This window comes from Tyto alba, unplaced genomic scaffold (genome assembly GCF_018691265.1).
Source record: "Tyto alba isolate M040663 unplaced genomic scaffold, T.alba_DEE_v4.0 Super-Scaffold_42, whole genome shotgun sequence".
In the NCBI taxonomy this organism is placed as follows: domain Eukaryota; kingdom Metazoa; phylum Chordata; class Aves; order Strigiformes; family Tytonidae; genus Tyto; species Tyto alba.
In genome coordinates, this window is record NW_024881318.1 from 28494497 (window position 1) to 28516340 (window position 21844).

The 21844-nt window shown below is 44.5% G+C and overlaps 1 protein-coding gene across 1 annotated transcript in view; it reads right to left on the bottom strand.

The window, feature by feature from the left end:
• THBS4 (thrombospondin 4) overlaps positions 1–21844 on the bottom strand; it is a 46119-nt gene that overhangs the window by 16989 nt on the left and 7286 nt on the right. Inside the window, exons 3-7 of the mRNA XM_042804853.1 lie at positions 20776–21023; positions 19565–19670; positions 5980–6062; positions 5345–5396; positions 3826–3998 (exon numbers count right to left, since the gene is read on the bottom strand). Coding sequence (XP_042660787.1) covers positions 3826–3998; positions 5345–5396; positions 5980–6062; positions 19565–19670; positions 20776–21023 — 662 coding nt within the window. The remainder of the gene's footprint in view (positions 1–3825; positions 3999–5344; positions 5397–5979; positions 6063–19564; positions 19671–20775; positions 21024–21844) is intronic.

Below are 21844 nucleotides of genomic sequence, written 5' to 3' on the forward strand. Positions count from 1 at the left end.
GTTCCTGCTTCAGTAACATCCAGAATGACTCTCTGCACAAATCTGTTGGTCAAAGGCAATTCTACATGCAATGTCTGTATGTCCTCTGTTCAGAGCTGGCTTACAGAGGAAACAGTCTCTGCATGTATTTCTGACCCCGGTAGGTATTCTGCTATCTCTGTAATTTAAGCAAAATTTGCAGTCTTCCGTTACTGCCTGTAGTTGATGCCCTAAGCTCTGATCCCAAATCCTTCCTTCTGCAGGGCAGGTTCAGCTCCCCCAGAGGCTGAAAGCCCCCATGGAGAGGTCCAGACCACAATATCATGAAAGCCATCTAAACCACCAAAGGGTCTTGCAGCTGTGTTTTGTACACACAGAGGTGGCAGAAGCATTTTCCCTCATTTATATTTGGACAAATCTCATAGTCAGAAGTAACCCAAAAATGAGCTAGAGGAGCAGGGATGTGTAAATGGCGCCCAAACATTCCTGGACCAGAGGCCCACTAAATACCACACTTGCCCCAAAATACCACATGTCCACAGCATCACCTTGGCACTTGTCCCAAAATACCACACGTCCACAGCATCACCTTGGCACTTGTCCCAAAATACCACATGTCCACAGCATCACCTTGGCACTTGTCCCAAAATACCACACGTCCACAGCATCACCTTGGCACTTGTCCCAAAATACCACATGTCCACAGCATCACCCCTGTCCTGAAGGCACCATTGGCTTCATTGCCTTGTCTGGTTTTACGGAACATCTGTGACCCATTTCGCTGGCCTTGGGGTTGCCAGTTTGGGAACCACATCCCACACTGCTGCCTCTCCAACATCAACACTAGCTGCTAGGTAATATTTGTAAGAGTACCGAAAACATCAACATGCCATCATGCCGCACATGGCTCAAAGACAACAATAAATAAGAAACATGAGAAAGAAATATAAAAGAGTTTTTAAAATATGCCTTTTTTTCCCCCCACCATCGCTAACAGAAAAACATCCGAGAAGGAGGGAGAACAAGCCAGAAGATATCCACCTACAACAAACATACAACTTGTAACCAAGCAGACACACAAGAGAGCAAGAAAAGGTATGTTTATTATTAAATCATGTTTGATGGAAAGATTTGGTAGAAGTAGGTCAGCTAACATAAGTAAAATGTAAAACCTAGGACAGACATTTTGTGCTCCTTATTTGCTGTGGGTTTTTTACTATAGGCAGCAGAGGGCAGTCAAATTACACTGTACACAGAGCAGAGCTGCAACTCCCAAGATACAGGGCATCAGCACGTGAAAGTAATGTCTCAAAACTGGTAATGAATAAGGGAGCATATTGCTGACATGCTAACAGCCTCAGAAAATATGATGTCAGCTCTGAGCGAGGAACCTTCTAATATATGTCTTTATCAGAATTTGTACCTGATTTTTTTTTAATGCCAGATATTAATTTATTCAGTAGAGAGCTGTTTTCCCAGAAGAGATGCCTAATGAGCTTTCAAAAAAAAAAAAAGAAAATTTCATTCCCTTAGTCTCAGCTAACTCAGGAAAACAAATAGTATGACACATCCTGTCTTATTAGATAATAAAAAGCTACTGCTATTTATTATCTTATTTTTTTTCCCCCCCTGTTGTGGTTTAAACCCAGACAGCAGCCAAATACCATGCAGCTGCTCATTCACCCTCCCATACCCCAGGGGATGGGAGAGAGAGTTGGAGGGGTAAAGGTAAGGACACTCATAGGTTGAGATAAAAATAATTTAATAACTGAAATAAAGTAAAATTAAAATAATAATAATAGAAAATACAGATGAGTAATGCACAGTATGTTTGCTCATCACCCGCTGACCGATGCCCAGCCTGTTCCTGGTTTCCAATCCCAGAGAAGTGAGAATCCCAAATCTGTGATCCTGGAAGTAAAAGAGCATTTCCCTGTCAACCCTCATCTGCCTACTGAGCAGCACATTGTATGATATGGAATATTCCAGTGGCCAATTCAGGTCCAGTACTCTGGCTGTGATGCCTCCCAGCTTCCTGTGTAACTGCACGCTAGCAGGGCACGGGGAGCTGAAGAGTCCTTGATTTCTTCGCAACAGCTAAAAACATCAGTGCATTATCAACATTCTTCTCACACCAAACCCCGTACTGAATCCAAAATGCAGCACTAGTCTAGCTACTAAGAAGAAAATTTAGTTCTATCCTAGCTGAAACTAGGACATTCCCCCTGCACAACCATAAGTGGAAATCCAGCTGTTAAAGGAAATATTTACTGGTGAAAAAAACTGCACCAGACTAGGTGGCATTTTAGTAACAGTGTCCATGTAAAGGCCTCATATAAGCAAGAATGTATCTCTATGACACTATCTTAGCAAAATTTCCTCCCTGTTCCTAATGTGAGATCAGATTTGCCATGTGGAGTGGTGGCAGGAACATGAAGGCACATCAGTTTTCAGTGACAGTTTAACAGTTTAATGTCAGGCCACTACAAAAGACCAGTCTCAGCTTTTTTCCCAGCACAGGTGTCATGGGTAGAGTTGCTCCAACCCTGAAAATGTCAGGGAGGAGATTATTGCCATGCTCTGCCACCGTCTGGGTATGGCTAGGGAGGTGGGACCCATCTGTACTGGCGGGCTCCACCTAGGCTGCCTTGAGGTCTCTCACCACGGTATTCTGTGGCACAAAACTCCCACCACAGCTGTTTCAGTTCCACCTCTTGCATTCGCATTTCAGAGCTTCACCTCTATTTTTCATGCCTCCTCTTGGAGCAGACATAGTCCATGCCGTGTGTGGCAAAACATAAGACATCACCTACAACTCAGGAAGCTGCCACACTCAACCCACTTTCTCTCCCCAGTGTTTTTCACAGATACAAGTTGGGCACATCGCATCCTCTCTGATGATGGCCTATAGGAGGGAGTAAACCAAAAGAGCAGTCAAAGCACATCTCCTGTTGGCTAGGAAGGAGATGTTTTACATCATTGAGCAGGCACATTGGTAGTACTTTTATCCACAGGCAAAGTTAATGACCTAATTATCCTGGTTCCCTGGTCTACTACATCCAGGGGATTTTCCACAAAAATCACTAAAGAGGAATGACAAAAATCATCACACAGAAAAAATGCTGTGAAGCTGTAAATGGTTTTGCTGTGTGTGTTCTGAGTAAGCGTCATATTCCAATTAACACAGGTTTTATTTAAACATTTAATATATTGTAAATTTATTAACTCAGTCCTCAATACAAGCAAGCTCTGAATTTCTAACATATAGCACAATGGAAAAAGAGGTATCTAAGTCAACATTATCAGCTTTCAACACAATTATAAAAAGTAACAGGAACAATAACAATAAATGTTTATTTTTTTTCATAGACTTTTAAGGTAAGGCTGAAAACATGGCTTCAGTTTGGGTTGAAGAGAAGATTTTGGTCTCCAAGGCTGGTTCAGAAGAACAACAATTTAAAGAAACAAAACCCATATTGACAAGAAGTGCTTCTGCAGCCTATTACAGGAAGACTCTGCATCTTCTTGTGGAATAGAAACGACTACATCAAAAGCTCGTTTTACTTGTTTTGCCTTTTTTTTTTTTGCAAACATTAAACTCCTATAAGCGACTACTCAATTCACCAGCTTATTTCAAGTTTTCACACATATAACCTCCACAAAGTCGCAGCAAGAGGAAGATAGGGAGGTAAAACCAAATTACAATGAATTAATATTCACTGTGCAAGCAGTCAGCAAATGCTGACGACAGCAACCATCAGCAACCTATTGATATGTATGAAACAGTTGCTTTTTAACGCTTTTTCTTTTGCCTTTTTTTTAATTCAGTGAAAGTCACTATTTTACCTCATTGATATCTGAGCAGGTAACTCCATTTCCCGTGAGCCCTTCAGGGCAGGGGCCGCACTGAAATCCCTCTGCTGTCTCCACACACCTGACTCCCCTGAAGCAAGAATTAACTTCACATTTGGGTTTAGTGCGCCTAGGAAGCTGAGTTGGAAAATTCACAGTCCCCAAACCTTTAATGCAAAAAAAAAAAAACCAAACAGTTTCAGTGATTGAAAGAAACATGCATCGTGGCTTTCAGCTGGGTAAGTGCTGTGAAGAGATCCCCAAGATGCTGTGCAGCAGTGTTTCTGCACTGCACTGCTACCAGCTGTGCTGTAGCCAAAGAGACTTAATTCTAGGAATGGCCCAACAGCTTGCTGTATCCCCAGTCAGGGGAAATTCAGGAAGGGGCTTTAGTTAGGTCCACATGCTTCTTCTGACTACACATGGGAGCCCTCCTGATGGGTTAGTCCCAGCACATATCTGCTGCTGGCCAGGGGCAGAAAGTCTAAAAGCCATTGGCCTCAGATGGTCCAAGGGACTCAAGTGTGATGGTATTTCTCTGGCTAAACTGGCAACACTACCACTTCATGAGAAAAATAGTGCCACAGTTTCACAAGAGCATATTTGACAATTTACAAATAAGAGGAATAAAGAAGCAGCACCTGGCAGTACAAGAACACACAGCAGGACATGAAAGCACACTGGCTCAGGTGCATAGAAACCAGCCCTAGGGAAAAGCAAAGTTTTCTGAGACCCTGACAGGTGCTGAACCTTGGTAGTGATGCATGCAGAATTTAAAGACTTTCTTTGGCACTTACACATAAAGGTTAACCTGGCTGGAGCTCAGCTTGAGTTCTGATGAGGCTGATTGCCTGGGAGAAGAGACCAGCTAAAAGGCTTGATGAGTTTAGGGCCTTTCGCCCCACCCAGTGAGGGAGTATTCTGTTTTTTATAGTGAGTGCATGTGCGTCCTGACTGTCAGCTGTGTAGAAAGGCCACACAGTGGCATTTGGGAAAGCATTTATTTCTTCCATTTAGTGAAAAGATGAAGACCACCTTTTGGTCTACTGCTGTTAACTAGTGACTGCCTACTCGGAATCAGATGAATTTCAGGTGGACTGCATAGGATCTTCCTTAGACTGACAGTACCAGCTAGAGAAAAACATGATTCCTCCCCTGTCCTTCTACTAAGATTGGCCATGAGATACCTGGCAGGCAACATCTCCCTCCCCAGGAACACGTGGCCCAGCTCTGTGGCAATGTGAGAACTGACAGTACAGGACAAGCGGTACTACTTGGTTTAACGGGGTTTTATCTCTCCAATAGGTGATTGTCTAGTCCGTGGAAACTGAAAGTTTTTCTCTAAAGAAAATCTATTTTAAATTTGTGTCCAATACATCTAGAACTTTGGACGCACTATTTTTAAAACAGTACTTCTTAGAAACCTCATAAATCTGACAAAATCAATACTAGTTTTAAAATGACTGTACATCTCATCTGGTTGCCTTTTACAGGTAATAACAGGAATACTTACCACATGCTTGGCACTCAGCTATGGTATTTCTCAGAAAAGTTGTTTCTTTGACCTTGAGGATATAGAAAATAAACATTATTTGGAGACAGGCAGCTCCAGTTTGCAGCTGGCTACCAGAAGAACCATTATTATTTTTCCCCAAGATGCCACTTAAACCATGCAACATAGGTACTCTATCTTGAAATAAGATGCTCTTTGTACTCCATGAAATTAAAGACAGTGATAATCACTGTACTTCAGTTTAGCCTTCATCAACAGGACCTTTAAGAATGACATGCTTAACTAAAGGCATGCGTCACCAGCAGTTCCAGTTCTGACACTCACCAGCAAGTGGAACAAATGCAACTTCAGTTCTGTGCAACTGACCTACCTCTACCTAAGAGTGGACTAGGATGGTTACCCAAGTTCCTCTCCACTCCAGACACCAGATTTTCTGGATCTGAACAAACAAGTCCCCTACACTCAAACATTCAGTCATCCCCCATAGTGAGCACAGAGGTTATTTCTTCTCCACCGTGTCATGCCTCTGAGACAATGACATCTACACAAGAGTTTACTGCCTATGTGAATTCTGCCCTGACCCTATCAAAAGTGACAAGCTTAGGATATTTCACACTGAAGCCTTTATACTGCACCTGTTGCCTGAGCAGGTCTTTCACATCTCCCAGTATTTGGTTCATCTGTATCATCTGACCCATCAGCTGTCTATTAAAATCACCTGCAGGGAAAAAAAGCAATGAAAAAGAGTGCACAATGCACATAAATCTCCTTCATTTACCCATGATAATTTCTGACATACAAGATGGAAACACCGTGAAAATCCAAGGAGGACATATGTTACTGTCACTTAAGCCCTGATGGAATCCTTAGAGCAAACAGAGTATCTAGCTCCAATTTTTATAGAGGGATCTGCATGAACTCAGGCCTTTTTTGGACTGAACACTGTATGCCACAGAAACAGGAAAAGCAGAAACCTCTCAACAGAAGGAAAAGCAGTCTGTGATTTTTCTACCATTATTTCAGTGTCAAGGTTATCTAGTAAGACCAAACAACACCAGCAACTACTGTCATCAGTGTTACTGATTCCCTCAAGCCCAAGACCAGCTACCTTAAGTGAAACCTTATGATTTCAAGACTGGGGTTTTTGTGATAACCCATTTGGGACAGGATTGCAAGGCAGGGGCATGAAGTAACCTGTGCATACAATGGAAGGACACCTTCCTTAAGTGTATTTCATGTCACCACAACCAATTCCTGCACACATTTAACAGTGAAGCTACCCAGCTTTCTGAGCAAGCTCACTGTGCAGCTCCAACCATGCATCACGACTTCCTGCTCTGATGAAAACAGCGCTTTTAATACCTGCAAGGGTTACATGGCTTTTCTTCCAAACAGTGGCTCATTATACTGTTCACAAGTTTCATGGCTGCATTTGTTTCTGAGGGGGTGCAGAGTTTGTATGGACTCACAAAACATCTACTCAACACACTGCGAACTCAAACCAAAGCCAATTCTCAATACCAAGTAACAAATTAAAGACCCCTGAGACAAGACCAAAAGTTACATCTGTAATAAGCCATAGAGAAGCACCAGAACCAACACAAGATCTTCATTACACTCTTACTTGTTAAATGAAACATTAGTTTTAACCCAGCAACAGAGGAGAAGCAGACAGCACAGTGTTTAGCACAGTAGCTCACAGTAGTTTGTTTGTAGCTCACTTCTGAGTTTGTAGCTCTCTTGAGCAGCTATTTGTTTACTTCTCTACTTAGAGTATGTCAAAATAAATTTCACAAATACATGGTCTTTTACGTTCTAAACAGGTAGGATATTTTATTATGCCAAATAGCTTCAGGGAGGTTTACTCGTGCGTTACTTTTGTGAGTACTGAAAGCTTATATGAAAAATGCTTTTCTTAATGCTTATCTCATTGTTTCGTACTTCAAAGCATGTCCGTTTCCAAACATTCCAGTGGGAATCGTCTAACTCCTCACATACTACATTTTCTTCATTTCAGATTTTCTCATCAGAACACTGAAAAAGTTTAAAGACTGGAGAACCACCTGTTCCAGAACCTGCCTCTGTTCTAGTCCCAACCTTGACTTAATTTTATTTGAGAGGAAGGCAGGAGGACTTAATATCATAGGTATTTCAACTTGCGCGGAACTTGGCATGCAGGCTGTTGGAACAGATGCTGGGGTCTGTTCATGTTTTGCTTGTTTTTTTTTAAACAAAGAATGGTTTAAGCATTATTGATTGAGATGTGGAAAAAATTCAAGATTTCAGATTCTGCTTTTTGGCTAGCATTTAAATCAAAACCAGATCTATTCCGTACAGTTAAGTTTTGCAGACTGTTAAAACTTCAAGATGAACTAAACAGGTTATACTGTCATGAACTACATGTCCTTTTTTCAAATTTAGACAGCGTAGCAGAAACAGATGACTTCCTATATTTTTTTTTCTCTTCCATTTAAAGCCAAGACCTACAGTAAGCAGCAGAATGACCAGTGACCAGTGGTACAAACTCAGAGAGGCCTTTCAGGGAGCTGTTGGTCCACAGTATATTGTGGGGTGGCTTCTCAGGAGTGAGCAAGGTAAGCAAAAGGTACAGCCTGAAGCTATATAGTTATCTGGTCCTACCATGTAGTCTCCCTCATCCATAACCCATCTACTGAGGCAACTCCTCAGTTCAGCTAGTCCCTAGATCTATATTTCAACTCAGTAACAACCTGAATAACAGAATGGCTTTCACAGCAATAATTAAATTCAGAGACAGATCTGAAGAATTACTGCCCAACAGGGAGCTGAAGTCCCTTGACACGCTTATTCTCTGTAAGCCTGAAGTCATGGCAGGGAGCCACCCTGTCTTTCTCTCCTCAGGACCTTGCAGTATGGAGTCATAGCATGGTTTGTGTTGGAAGAGACCTCTAAAGATCATCTAGTCCAACCCCCTTGCCATAGCAGGGATGAGGTTCACCAGGTCAGGTTGCTCAAAGCCCTGTCCAACCTGACTTTGAACACTTCCAATGATGGGGCATCCACAACTTCTCTGGGCAATGTGCTCCAGTACAGGGCCTTGGATTTAGAGCAGGTGACCAGCTCTGTTGCACAGCTCATTGGCCCAGGCAGGGAAAACACACAAACACTAGCTTGTGTAATTGCAGGCCACCATGAAACACCTCATAGACACTTCTTCCAACTCTCCTGGGAGCAATACTGGCTCAAGCAACCCCACTTGTCCCCATACAGCAAAGTCAGAGTCCTGAAGTGTCATTCAGAGATTGTGGTTACTTGGCCAGAGATCAGTCCATGCTTAACGTATGGATTATGGCTGACAAGAGAACAGTTTCCTGTCAGTCTATAGTTTTCCACCAAAGAAGGTGCATATACAAGCTGCACATGGAATTACAAAGAGGCGTGTTCAAATGAAACAGAAGGAGATACTTCCTCAGACGTGATTAATTTCTTGCCAGAAGACATGCTTGATCATGTATTCAAAACTGACTGGATAGATTCATGGAAGGAAGCATATACTGAGTATAAAACACAAAGACTCCACCTCTGAGTCAAGAGCTCTGTATACCACGATCTGCTGGAGAATGGGAAAGCATCCAAGGAAGACCACACTATAACTCCACTCTCTTATACGCTCGTCCTTGGGTCTCTATTGGCATACTGTCTCTAACAGTAGCTAGGTTAAAAGAACCTTTGGTCTGGTGCAACGTAGCTATTTTTTTTACACCGTGCCAAGTTCAGGTACTCTGCATGAACTAGATGGTCTTCAAAGATCCCTTCTGACCTGAATGATTTTGTGATAATGATTACATGCAACATACTAATCTCATCTACCGAACCCCGTGCACCGTGCACTGTATTTTCCTACTCATATGGGAAGATCCAAATACCTGTGTTCAACCTCTGTCTGATCACCATATTCTCATCTACACCGCTTAAATGTCTCAGCCTCATAGGCTGAACATGGAGGGAATGCTGCTGCCACAGCAGTGAGCAATGACCAGGCATACAGTCAAAGTCATGTATAGTTATTCATGTCCAAAGCCCACCCAAAGATTTTTCAGTTAATATGAAAACACATGCTTTTACCAAGATACATAGATCTCATACCCCTATACAACTAAGCATTTGCATTCCAGCTTTTTCTGGCTGAAGGCAAAATTGCGGTTATCTGACTTACTGTTGCTGTAAAAGGGCACTGTGAAGCATATACAAAATGCAAAGCAGCTGAATTATTATTGCTGTTGGAACATTTGCAGCATTTCCCGTGGTGGGTCTGACTATGCAGACTTAGGATACACTCATGTGAGTTTGTCCTGCTTGGGGCTGGCCTAGAGTTCCCGTTGGTCTGGCAGCGGGAGGAGCTGCAGCACCCTGAGACCCCAGGGGCTCCCCAGGGCCCAGTGCCCTCACCTGTGTGCGGGGGCGGGGGGAGCACAGCTGGAGGGCTGGGCCCCGATTGGCCGATATCCCATGTCATGTGACCTTGTGCTCACCATATAAAGGCAGGAGAGGGCCGGGAGGGGCTCTCACTTCTGTGAGTGTGGCTGTGGGGCCTTGGTGTTGGGGATTGCTGGCTGGGAGCAGGTGGGTGTTGCTTGGCGGGTGGTGAGCAGCTGTATGGTACATCACCCGTTGGTACTGCTGTCAGTGTATTGTTCTGTTACTGTTATTAAACTGTTTTTATCCCAACCCGCGAGTCTCCCTTTGCCCCACCAACTGATTCGTCAACTCGAGAGCCAAGGGGTGATCAGCAAGACTCGCTCACCCTTCAAGAGCCCCATATGGCCAGTGCGGAAGTCTGATGGAGAGTGGAGACTGACAGGGGACTATCGCGGCCTGAATGAAGTCACACCACCGTTAAGTGCTGCTGTGCCAGACATGCTGCAGCTTCAGTATGAACTGGAGTCAAAGGCAGCCAAGTGGTACGCCACCATTGATATCGCCAATGCCTTTTTCTCCATCCCTCTGGCAGCAGAATGCAGGCCACAGTTTGTTTTCACCTGGAGGGGTGTCCAATACACCTGGAACAGACTGCCCCAGGGGTGGAAACACAGTCCCGCTATTTGCCATGGACTGATCCACACTGCACTGGAACAGGGTGAAGCTCCAGAACATTTACAATACATTGATGACATCATTATATGGGGGAATACAGCAGAAGAGGTTTTTGAGGAGGGAGAGAAAATAGTTAAAATTCTTTTGAGAGCTGGCTTCGCCATAAAACGCGGTAATGTCAAGGGCCCTGCACAGGAGGTTCAGTTTTTAGGAATCACATGGCAAGATGGATGTCGTCAGATTCCCATGGATGTGATTAATAAAATAACGGCTATGTCTCCACCAACCAGCAGAAAGGAAGTACAAGCTTTCTTAGGTGTGATAGGCTGCTGGAGAAAGCATATTCCAAATTACAGTCAGATCGTAAGCCCTCTTTATCAAGTGACCCGAAAGAAAAATGACTTTTTATAGGGCCCTGAACAAAAGCAAGCTTTTGAACAAATTAAACAAGAGATCGTTCATGCTGTAGCCCTTGGGCCAGTTTGGGCAGGACATGACGTTAAAAATGTGCTCTACACTGCAGCCGGGGAGAATGGCCCTACCTGGAGTCTTTGGCAGAGGGCACCAGGGGAGACCCGGGGTCGACCCCTGGGATTCTGGAGTCAAGGATATAGAGGATCTGAAGCCCGTTATACTCCAACTGAAAAAGAGATACTGGCAGCATACGAAGGGGTTCGAGCTGCTTCAGAAGTAATTGGTACAGAAGCACAGCTCCTCTTGGCACCCCGACTGCCAGTACTGGGCTGGATGTTCAAAGGGAGGGTCGCCTCAACACATCATGGAACTGATGCTACGTGGAGTAAGTGGGTCACACTCATCACACAGCGGGCTCGAATAGGAAACGCCAACCGCCCAGGAATACTGGAAGTAATTACAAATTGGCCAGAGAACAAAGACTTTGGAATGTCACCAGAGGAAGAGGTGACCGGAGCTGAATAGGCACCACCATATAATGAGCTACCAGATAATGAGAAGTGATATGCCTTATTTACGTCCTGTCGCATTGTAGGGAAACATCGGAAGTGGAAGGCTGCTGTGTGGAGCCCCACACGTCGGGTCGCAGAAGCTGATGAAGGAGAGGGTGAATCCAGTCAATTTGCAGAGGTGAAAGCCATCCAGCTGGCCTTAAGTATCGCTGAGCAAGAAAAATGGCCAGTCCTTTATCTCTACACTGACTCATGGATGGTGGCAAATGCCCTGTGGGGGTGGTTGCGGCAGTGGAAACAGAGTGGCTGGCAGCGTAGAGGCAAACCCATCTGGGCTGCTGATTTGTGGCAAGATATTGCTGTTCGAATAGAGAACTTGGTTGTGAAAGTACGCCACATAGATGTTCATACACCCAAAAATCGAGCAACAGAAGAACATCAAAACAACCACCAGGTGGACCAGGCTGCAAAGATTAAGGTGGCCCAAGTAGATCTGGACTGGCAGCATAAGGGTGAAAAATTTATGGCTCGTTGGGCCCATGACTCCTCGGGCCATCAAGGAAGAGACGCAACATATAGATGGGCTCGTGACCAAGGAGTGGACTTAACAATGGACACGATCTCACAGGTTATCCATGAATGTGAGACATGTGCTGCAATCAGGCAGGCCAAGCAGTTAAAAACTCTTTGGTATGGAGGGAGATGGTTAAAGTATAGATATGGGGAGGCCTGGCAGATTGATTACATTATGCTCCCACAAACTCAGCATGGTAAGCGTTATGTGCTCACAATGGTAGAAGCAACTACTGGATGGCTGGAAACATATGCTGTGCCCCATGCCACTGCTCGGAACACTATTCTGGGCCTTGAAAAACAAGTCCTGTGGCGGCATGGCACCCCAGATAGAATCAATTCAGATAATGGGACTCATTTTCAAAATAATCTTATAAACACCTGGGCAAAAGAACATGGCATTGAGTGGATAGATCATATCCCCTATCGTGCCCCGGCCTCCGGGAAAATTGAGCGGTATAATGGGCTACTGAATACCATGCTGAGAGCAATGGGAGGCAGAACTTTTAAGCATTGGGACACACATTTAGCAAAGGCCACCTGGTTAGTCAATACTAGAGGATCTGCCAACCAGGCTGGCCCTGCGCAGTCAAACATTCTACATATTGTAGATGGAGACAGAGTCCCAGTAGTGCACCCTAAAAACATGCTGGGGAAGACTGTCCCGGTTATCCCTCCTTCAGGTAAAGGTAAGCCCATATGTGGGATTACCTTTGCCCAAGGACCCGGGTGCACTTGGTGGGTAATGAAGGACAGGGAAGTCCGATGTGTACTGTCGGGGGCAGCCTGGTCTCTCCTTCTAGCAGCAAGGACGTGCTCAACTTGGCGTCTCGTAATTTGCATACTCTGTAAGCAAACTGTTACACCCCTGGGGCTAAGGACGATTTCTTCCAGGAGGGCTGGTTTCGTAACTAGAGATAAGCACGTGCTATAGAAACAGGAGTAGAAGTCGTTAAGGAGAAGAATGCTGTGAGCTAGCAGAAAATTAACTGCAGAAAAAGTCAAGCTGACCTTAGACGTTAGCCAATCATGAGCTCAATTTTTGTAATATGTATTAGGTGATTAACCATTGTGCCAATCAGCTTAAAACACGTGTCTCTCTTTGTCTGTTTGGAATATAAAATCGGTTGTTGTGTTCAATAAAGTAGATCCTGACTTGCATCGAGCTGGGTCTCCGTCTCTCAATCGCGGCAAATTGGTGACCCCGACGTGATTCGGGATTAAGAACCACCTATCTGCGTGGCATGCTGCGAGTCCCACAGAACTTTGAATGAGCTGCTGAAAGGAAGCAGGAGCCGGCATTAAGAATCCCTCCGGAGTTGTGAGGTGAGCTGTGGGAGACATGGGAAGTCAGGTGTCTTCCCCAGAGAGGGACGTGTACGAACTTATGAAAGCCCTTCTTGAAAAATATGAAAAGAATCTCTCTGGGCAAGATCTTAAGGTTATGCTCAAGTGGGTACAAGTGAAAATCCCCACTGTAACTGCTTCCAGTATATTAACGACTGAGCTTTGGGATGACGTGGGGATTAAGCTGTGGGACGCGGCTACAACAGGGAATGCTGAAGCACAGCGCATGCTCCCGTGGTGGAGGACTATCTTTGAAACTCTGAAGGCTCAGGAGACCGTTAAGAATAAAGACACTAAAGACAGGAAAGGTCTCCCGGTCGATAAGAAGACCTCGGAGCCTCTTGAGGTGGGTGCCGCCAAGTACCCCCCAGAGGATTATCCTTTTGATCCAGGACCAGTGGACCCAGAGGAGGAGCCAGATCTCCACCCTCCCGATCCCCAGGACGTATGGGCAAATATTAAACGACAAGCTCTGAAAGAGGGGGACTTGCAACTTGCGAAAAAAATAGTCGCTCCTGTTATCTATCAGGGGAGGGGGGCTCAATGGGAGGCATTATCCTTCCCTGTGGTGAAGGAGTTGCGCCGTACTGTTACCGAGCATGGCCTCTCTTCCCCATATTTCGCGAGTTTGTTATCTTCTGTCTTAGATACTTATGTCATGACTCCGCATGATCTCAAATCTCTCGCACAGTTGCTGTTAACCCCCACACAGTATTCGCTATGGGAGTCGCAATGGGGGAGGGGACTCCAAACGCATTTTTAGGAGGGGCATGTGGCCTCTGTTAAGCCCTTTGTGCTACCTGTGCCTATGATCTTATGGGGACGTGATGCACTGTCACAATGGGGAATGGCTATTCAAACGCATTTTTAGGAGGGGCCATTGAGGTGCGCGACACCCTGAAATTAACCTGGAAAACTAATACCCCTGTCTGGGTGGATCAATGGCCCCTGCCGCTAGAAAAGCTTCGCGCCCTGGAAGAATTAGTTGATGAACAGTTATCCAAAAGACATGTTGTGCCCTCTGTAAGCCCCTGGAATTCACCTGTTTTTGTGATTAAAAAACAAACTGGCAAGTGGCGCTTGCTCCATGACCTCAGAAAAATTAATGACGCTATGGAAGACATGGGAGCCCTGCAACCAGGGCTCCCTTCTCCCACAATGATCCCCCGGGACTGGTCTCTGACCGTCATTGACCTCAAGGACTGCTTTTTTAATATCCTCTTGCATCCAGAAGATTCTCCTAAATTTGCTTTTTCAGTTCCAAGCGTCAACATGCAAGCTCCATTGCAGAGATATCAGTGGGTTGTGCTACCACAAGGAATGAAAAACAGTCCCACAATATGCCAATGGTATGTAGCCAAGGTCCTTAGCCCTGTTAGAACAAAGATGCCCTGCGTTTTATTGTACCATTATATGGATGATATTCTAGTGGCAGCACAACATCACGAAGTCATGGAGGAAGCTGTAGCCCTTGTCATAACTGCTGTTAATTCAGCAGGTCTTTGTGTTGCGCCGGAAAAGGTTCAGAAAATACCACCATGGAAATATCTAGGCTGGCGCATACGGGCTCAAACTATAGTCCCACAGCCTTTACTAATTCAAGCAGATGTGAGGACTTTGCATGATGTGCAGAAGTTGTTGGGAACAATTAATTGGGTTCGACCTTTGCTAGGAATTTCCAATGCAGATTTAAGTCCTTTATTCGACCTGCTTAAGGGGAGCACAGACTTATGTTCCCCTCGTGCTCTCAACCCTGCAGCTGTTGATTCCTTACAAAAAGTTGCTACAGCTATTACCTTAAGACAGGCACATCGATATGCCCCTGAGTTACCTTTCCTTTTAATCATTTTGAATCCTGCTCGACAGCCTCATGCCTTGATATTTCAATGGGACTTGCAGGAGTCTGACCCGTTGCTTATCATTGAATGGGTATTTTTACCGAATCAACCCACGAAAACCATCTCAACACAGCATGAAATGTTTGCATCCTTGATTGTCCGTGCCAGGCGGCGCTTGTTAATGTTGTCTGGAATGGACTTCACTTGTATTTATTTGCCTATGGTCAGTGATTATTTGCAGTGGCTTCACCAACAATCGGAAGCCTTCAGTATAGCGATAGCTGGTTATACAGGCCAACTTACTTCTCACCCACCTTCTCATAAATTGTTTAATGCTAATTTCCAGCTTGTACCTAGACCAAAGAGGAGTGACCAGCCTTTGCAAGCTCTTACTGTTTTTACAGATGGATCTGGGAAGTCCCATAAATCTGTTATCCTCTGGTGGGACGACCAGCGCAAACAATGGGAATCGGATATAAAGACAGTGCCGGGTTCCCCCCAAATCGTGGAACTGACTGCCGTCGTCCGAGCCTTTAGAAAATGGTCTACACCGCTTAATATCATCACTGATTCAGCTTATGTTGCAGGGATTGTTGAACGAGCTGAGGCGTCTGTGTTACGAAATGTCTCACATTTTGCATTATTTGCTTTGTTACAGGAGCTTATTTTTCTTTTAGATTCTCGCATTCATTCCTATTTCATTATGCATGTCAGATCTCACACTTCCTTGCCTGGCTTTATAGCAGAAGGGAACCGGCAAGCTGACCTGCTTACATTACCGGTACAGGTACTGCCAGACCGCATAGCACAAGCAAAACTCAGCCACGCTTTCTTTCACCAAAATGCTGGTGGGCTTAAGCGACAATTTGGCCTTACTACTCAGCAGGCAACCAGTATAGTTGCTGTGTGTCCCGATTGTCAAAGGCACTCATTTCCTACAATAGCAGGAGGAGTTAATCCTAGAGGATTGCAAAGTTTGCAACTTTGGCAAACCGACGTCACTCATTTTTCGGAGTTTGGTCACTTAAAATATATTCACTCCTCTATTGATACCTTTTCTGGGGCATTATTTGCCTCTTGTCATACTGGCGAAAAGGCGCGCGATGTTCAACGACATCTGCTGCGTGCTTTTGCCACTTTAGGCATACCTTCTCAAATTAAAACTGACAATGGCCCTGCATATATTTCAACTGCAATTAAAAAGTTTTTGAGTTCTTGGGGGATCAACCACATTACGGGTATCCCTCATTCCCCCACGGGCCAATCCTTAATTGAACGCTCTCATCAGTCTCTGAAACGCTTATTGCAACAACAAAAAGGGGGAATAGGGACCGTTACCCCCGAGGAACGCCTTCAGAAAGCTTTATATGTTTTTAATTTTCTGAATTGTTCTTTGATAGACAGTAAGCCTATCAGGATGGTTGAGAAGCCTTGTAAAAATGATTGTGTATGCTTTAGTCGTTTTTATTCTTTTGTTACTTTGTTTACCCTGTTTTTTGCAGTGTGTGCAGAACCTGATAGCCAGTTCAGTGAAAAGGGTCCTTATTGTGCAACAAGAAGGGGGAGATGTCGGGGGCAGCCTGGTCTCTCCTTCTAGCAGCAAGGACGTGCTCAACTTGGCGTCTCGTAATTTGCATACTCTGTAAGCAAACTGTTACACCCCTGGGGCTAAGGACGATTTCTTCCAGGAGGGCTGGTTTCGTAACTAGAGATAAGCACGTGCTATAGAAACAGGAGTAGAAGTCGTTAAGGAGAAGAATGCTGTGAGCTAGCAGAAAATTAACTGCAGAAAAAGTCAAGCTGACCTTAGACGTTAGCCAATCATGAGCTCAATTTTTGTAATATGTATTAGGTGATTAACCATTGTGCCAATCAGCTTAAAACACGTGTCTCTCTTTGTCTGTTTGGAATATAAAATCGGTTGTTGTGTTCAATAAAGTAGATCCTGACTTGCATCGAGCTGGGTCTCCGTCTCTCAATCGCGGCAGTGTACCTCAAGGGGACTTAATGTTAGGTGAAAATAGCCAATAAGCTGTATTAGATTAGTCACACACCACCCTACCAATACTTTGTTATGGCAAACATGAACTTGGATGAAAATAGGACTGGTTCCAGCAACTGATGCCCAGCGACTGCCGCAGACTGTGAATACAGACACCATCAGATGCGTCAGCCACCAACTCTAGCTGCAACAGAGACTGCATGCCATCCTCCTGCCAGGTCCAAGGACACCTCTGCCCTACTGACTGAGCATTGCTCCTCCTGCCTGAAGGGGCTGTTATGGCAGATGGAACCTGAAGCTATGGACCAAGTCAACTCATGATACATCCTGCAATGATGGACCATGGACTGAGGGAATGACATCTATGTGCGTATGTCTATGACCAAGGAAGAGGATTGCAAATAACAAGAACGTATTAGAAATATGGAACGTGAGCGTAACGTAAATGATATGGAATAAGGGGTGGATACTGTCCTGGTTGGGGCTGGACTGGAGTTCCCGTTGGTCTGGCAGCGGGAGGAGCTGCAGCCCCCTGAGACCCCAGGGGCTCCCCAGGTCCCAGTGCCCTCACCTGTGTGCGGGGGCGGGGGGAGCACAGCTGGAGGGCTGGGCCCCGATTGGCCGATAGTCCATGTCATGTGACACTGTGCTCACTATATAAAGGCAGGAGAGGGCCAGGAGGGGCTGCCATTTCTGGGAGTGTGGCTGTGGGGCCTTGGTGTTTGGGGATTGCTGGCTGGGAGCAGGTGGGTGTTGCTTGGCAGGTGGTGAGCAGCTGTATTGTACATTACCTGCTGGTACTGCTGTCAGTGTATTGTTCTGTTACTATTATTAAACTGTTTTTATCTCAACCCGCGAGTCTCCCTTTGCCCCTCCGATTCCCTCCCCATTCCCAAGTGGGGGAGGGTGGGTGAGCGACTGCAGGGCATTTAGCTGCTGAGTAGGCTCAAAACCAAAACAGAGTTGTTCTATTATTATTATTAATATGATATTAATTCCACTTGAAGGTTACAAGCAACTGAATTTTAGAGACTCAGCCAGGCAGAAACAATATCTCACTGTATGACTACCATTTGTATTATTGATTAATGAGCAAAAAGTTACAAATGAGAAACTGCAAGTCTGTAATCTGGAAACCTTGCTCTCAAGGCTGTAAGTTCTTCCAGGAGGAAACACCGAATTACGTTTCCCTTCTATGTACAATTGTCTGTTGATTTTGGGAAAAAGAGACCTTTGATGATTAAACTCTGTATTTTTTGCCTAGGTGTATCTATGTTCAGAAGCAAGAAAAGAGAAGCATGAGGATTTGCCTAGCTAAAAGGCAAAACAGATTCTGTTATCACCACACAGCACTGATGACTACATTCATGTAATGTACCTAGGACACTCTCATATAAAATTTGTGTTTCTTGTCTCTATTCTCATCAAAAGTAGAAATGCTGAAGGGTTGGGTTTGGCAGGAAGGACAGGAAGGTGTGAGAGAATGTCTCGTGGATCCTATTTCAAACCTTGAACTCACTTTCTCCCCCCATGGTTGTCACATATTAACATATTGCACACACAGTGCGAACCCATTCTTCCCCCTCACACCTGCAGCAGAAAGACAGATTGACAGGGACTAGAAGAGGTGCAGATGGGGCAGTCTAGCCCAGGTTTGTTGGTGTCAGGAGGCTAGAGAGCACCCTCATGCATCACAGGGGTTTGCAAACAGCCCTTGAGGACCTGCAGGAATGGCAGCAGCCCCAGCTCCTTCCTTTCCTCCCTGTTCCCAGTTCAGTCGCCACAATGCTCAGCAAGGCAGAAAAGGAATTGGGTTTGGAGCAGACTTCCAGTCCAGCAGATGACAAAAGCCTTGGCTAACTTGTGGCAGGGCTAGTGGGTGCCTTGCAATAGCTTTTGCCATGCAGACCTGCAGGCTCTGTAGCCGTAGCACCAACACACTGTGCAGTCTCCTGTGTCCTTCTGCACACCTTATTCCTCCTCTCTCTGGGACATTCCAGTGATCAACAAAAGATGAATGCTGGACATGTAGATAAGTACATTGGTAGGTCTTGCTACTCTATCCACCTGCCTATTTTCACAAAGCCTCTAGCAGTGTACCACATTTAGGACTACTCCCTGTCTGCAATTTGTACACTTAAAATGTTATTAAGTTGACAGAAAGAGATCATGATCACAAAAGTTCGTCTTCCAAATTAGGCTAAAAAGCCTCCTTTAGTCATTACAGAATCCTCTTTCACTGGTACAACAGCTCATTGCTTTATCACCAACAGCAGTGACTGCTTTCTCTCCAAGCTGAGCTATTTCTAACACATTTACAGGAGATTATAATGGCTGAAATTCAGTTAAACAATTTCTATTAATTCCCTGTATATTTTCTCCACGTTTTTAATATTCATCACATTAGCTTCTTTGCACTGGTATCCTAAGGAACAACTTAATTCCTGGTTGCAGGCCTTACCAGCATACTGAGGAATGGGTTCAATTTGCTGAAGAAAACAATCCTGCAGGTTCCCCACTTGGGCAAGTGTTCCTCCAGTTACCAGCTTCAGCTCATCCAGCGTATCCTGGACTCACAAGAAAAACAGAGCTCACAATTCTGGTGAAGTGGAAAACATGTGAAATATCAGACAAAAGTAAACTAGTTTTTTAGAGAGGTTGTCCATTTCCTAAGCATGCAGCATTCCTACACCATTCCCTTCAGGGCCACCCATCACCAACGGAACTGTAATAAAATCCCTAATCTTTGCCTTGCAGATTTTCACATAGTTGTGGTTTTATTTTGAACTCTTTTTACTATTCCAATTCATATGATCTCACATACCACAAAATTCACATATTTTTATATCTGTGGCATACAAGAATAGCTGGGGTTTTTTTTTTTTTTTGAACTGAATCCAAAGCAGTCTTTTCCCTCCCACCTCTCAAACATGTTTGCATTCATGTCAGGAATATGGGCACCTTAGTGACTCTCCATATAAACAGGCTCATTGACAAGCCTGCAATGAAACAAAGCAAGAGGACAACCTTGGGGGCAGAATGCCTTTACATCTTCTAAAGCATATTTTGCATTAATGATGATGGCAGATGCTTGTGGAAGATACCATTTACCTCTGACTGCTGATACGGAGATGACGGGAAGCCATGCCAACCATTGGTTGGCAGACAGAAGGAGAAAAGCTATTGTAGTCAGACACATGGGGATTGGACTCTTGCACCACGTGAGTCCCCCCCTTCTTTTGATTTTTTAGTCCATGTGGCTTATCATGAAGAAGAAAGCCACATACACAGCCAAGGGTTGCTCATATTGAACAGCTGTAAAAAGATGATGAAGAGCTACGCTCACTGCATCAAACTAAGTCCTTGCAAAAAGTCTAGTCCCCAAAAAACACCTAGACCAAAGTGAGGCAGTAATTTTACTGTTTTTAATAAGTTTAAAAATGTGTTTAAAATTAATAGCGTAACTATTTCTGGGTTCAATGAAGCTAAGATTTCACCTGTTCCATAGCGAACTTACATTTACATTTATTTCACGAGTTAATACTCAAGTATTACTGAAGCATCACTGTACAGAGTTTGGCTGCTGTGAGGGCTGAGGCCTGGATTCAGTGATCCAGAGGATCTCTGCTGATCCCTCTAAGTGCTCAGCCTGCTTCCAGTTTTCCCACTTACCTGTGGCTTCTCCTGGAAAGTGCGCAACTCTATCGCCACCGACCTCTGAGACAGTGCTGAAAATGCTTTTGGCAGGTCCTGAATAGCACCTACTTGCAGGCAGTCCAGATACAACTCTATTGTGTTTAATTCCTGCTGCAGGCCACCCAGCCATAAGATGATAGCGTGGGGTTTCCCATCAGCCAACTGGATGTTGCTAAAGATCACCGAATTCAACCTCCCATCGCTCTTCAGATAGCGCAGCACCACTAGTACAAAATATACAGAAGGAGCATCAGAGGGTAGCAGACAACCCAAGGCTGATCAGGGAAGATCCTGTTGAAATCTGTGATTGTTCTGATATTTTTCCACATGTCAGCTTTTGTAAATGCATCCCATATGCAGACATAAATGGTAATAATAAATGGGGCATTGACTCTCAGAACAGGATTACCAGGACTTTTGTGTGACTCCTCGTTTGGAAAACATTGCTGACTGCACAGTGTTTTCCACTACTTCGTCCAGGCCTCTCTAACTGGCTTAAACATCACCTTACAGGGCATTAGGTGCTAAAATACAAGTGGTAAAGGTAAAGGATGTAGCAGACAGCCTGCAGTCAGCACTTTGGCAAGTGCATATCTGATGGACCTAGAAATACTCTGTAGCAGAAGTGTACAACTAGAAGAATCTGTTTCAGTGATTCATATTGCATTCAATGAAGACATCTGACAGTGTACCCAAATGCATCATTAAAGAAACCAAAGTAAGCATGATTCCGAGCATTTTTCTGTAACAAATAGTAAGTAAAACCAAAACATAATGCAGAAAAGACATATTGCACCCTTAAAGATGACTAAGGCCCCTCTCAACTTTTTTTTAAGGCATTAATAAATAACCTACTTGATAACTCACACAACAAATCTCATTTTATGAAGTAAAATGCACCATCAAAAAACACAACAGCAGACAAACAAAACCTCTTGCATGCTGCGTAATATTGAAAATATGTCTGTTTCCTAAGTAAATTGGATTGGTAAGCTAGGATCTCAAAGCTAAATCTCTTAGACCAGCTAGCTAGTTCTCTCCACAA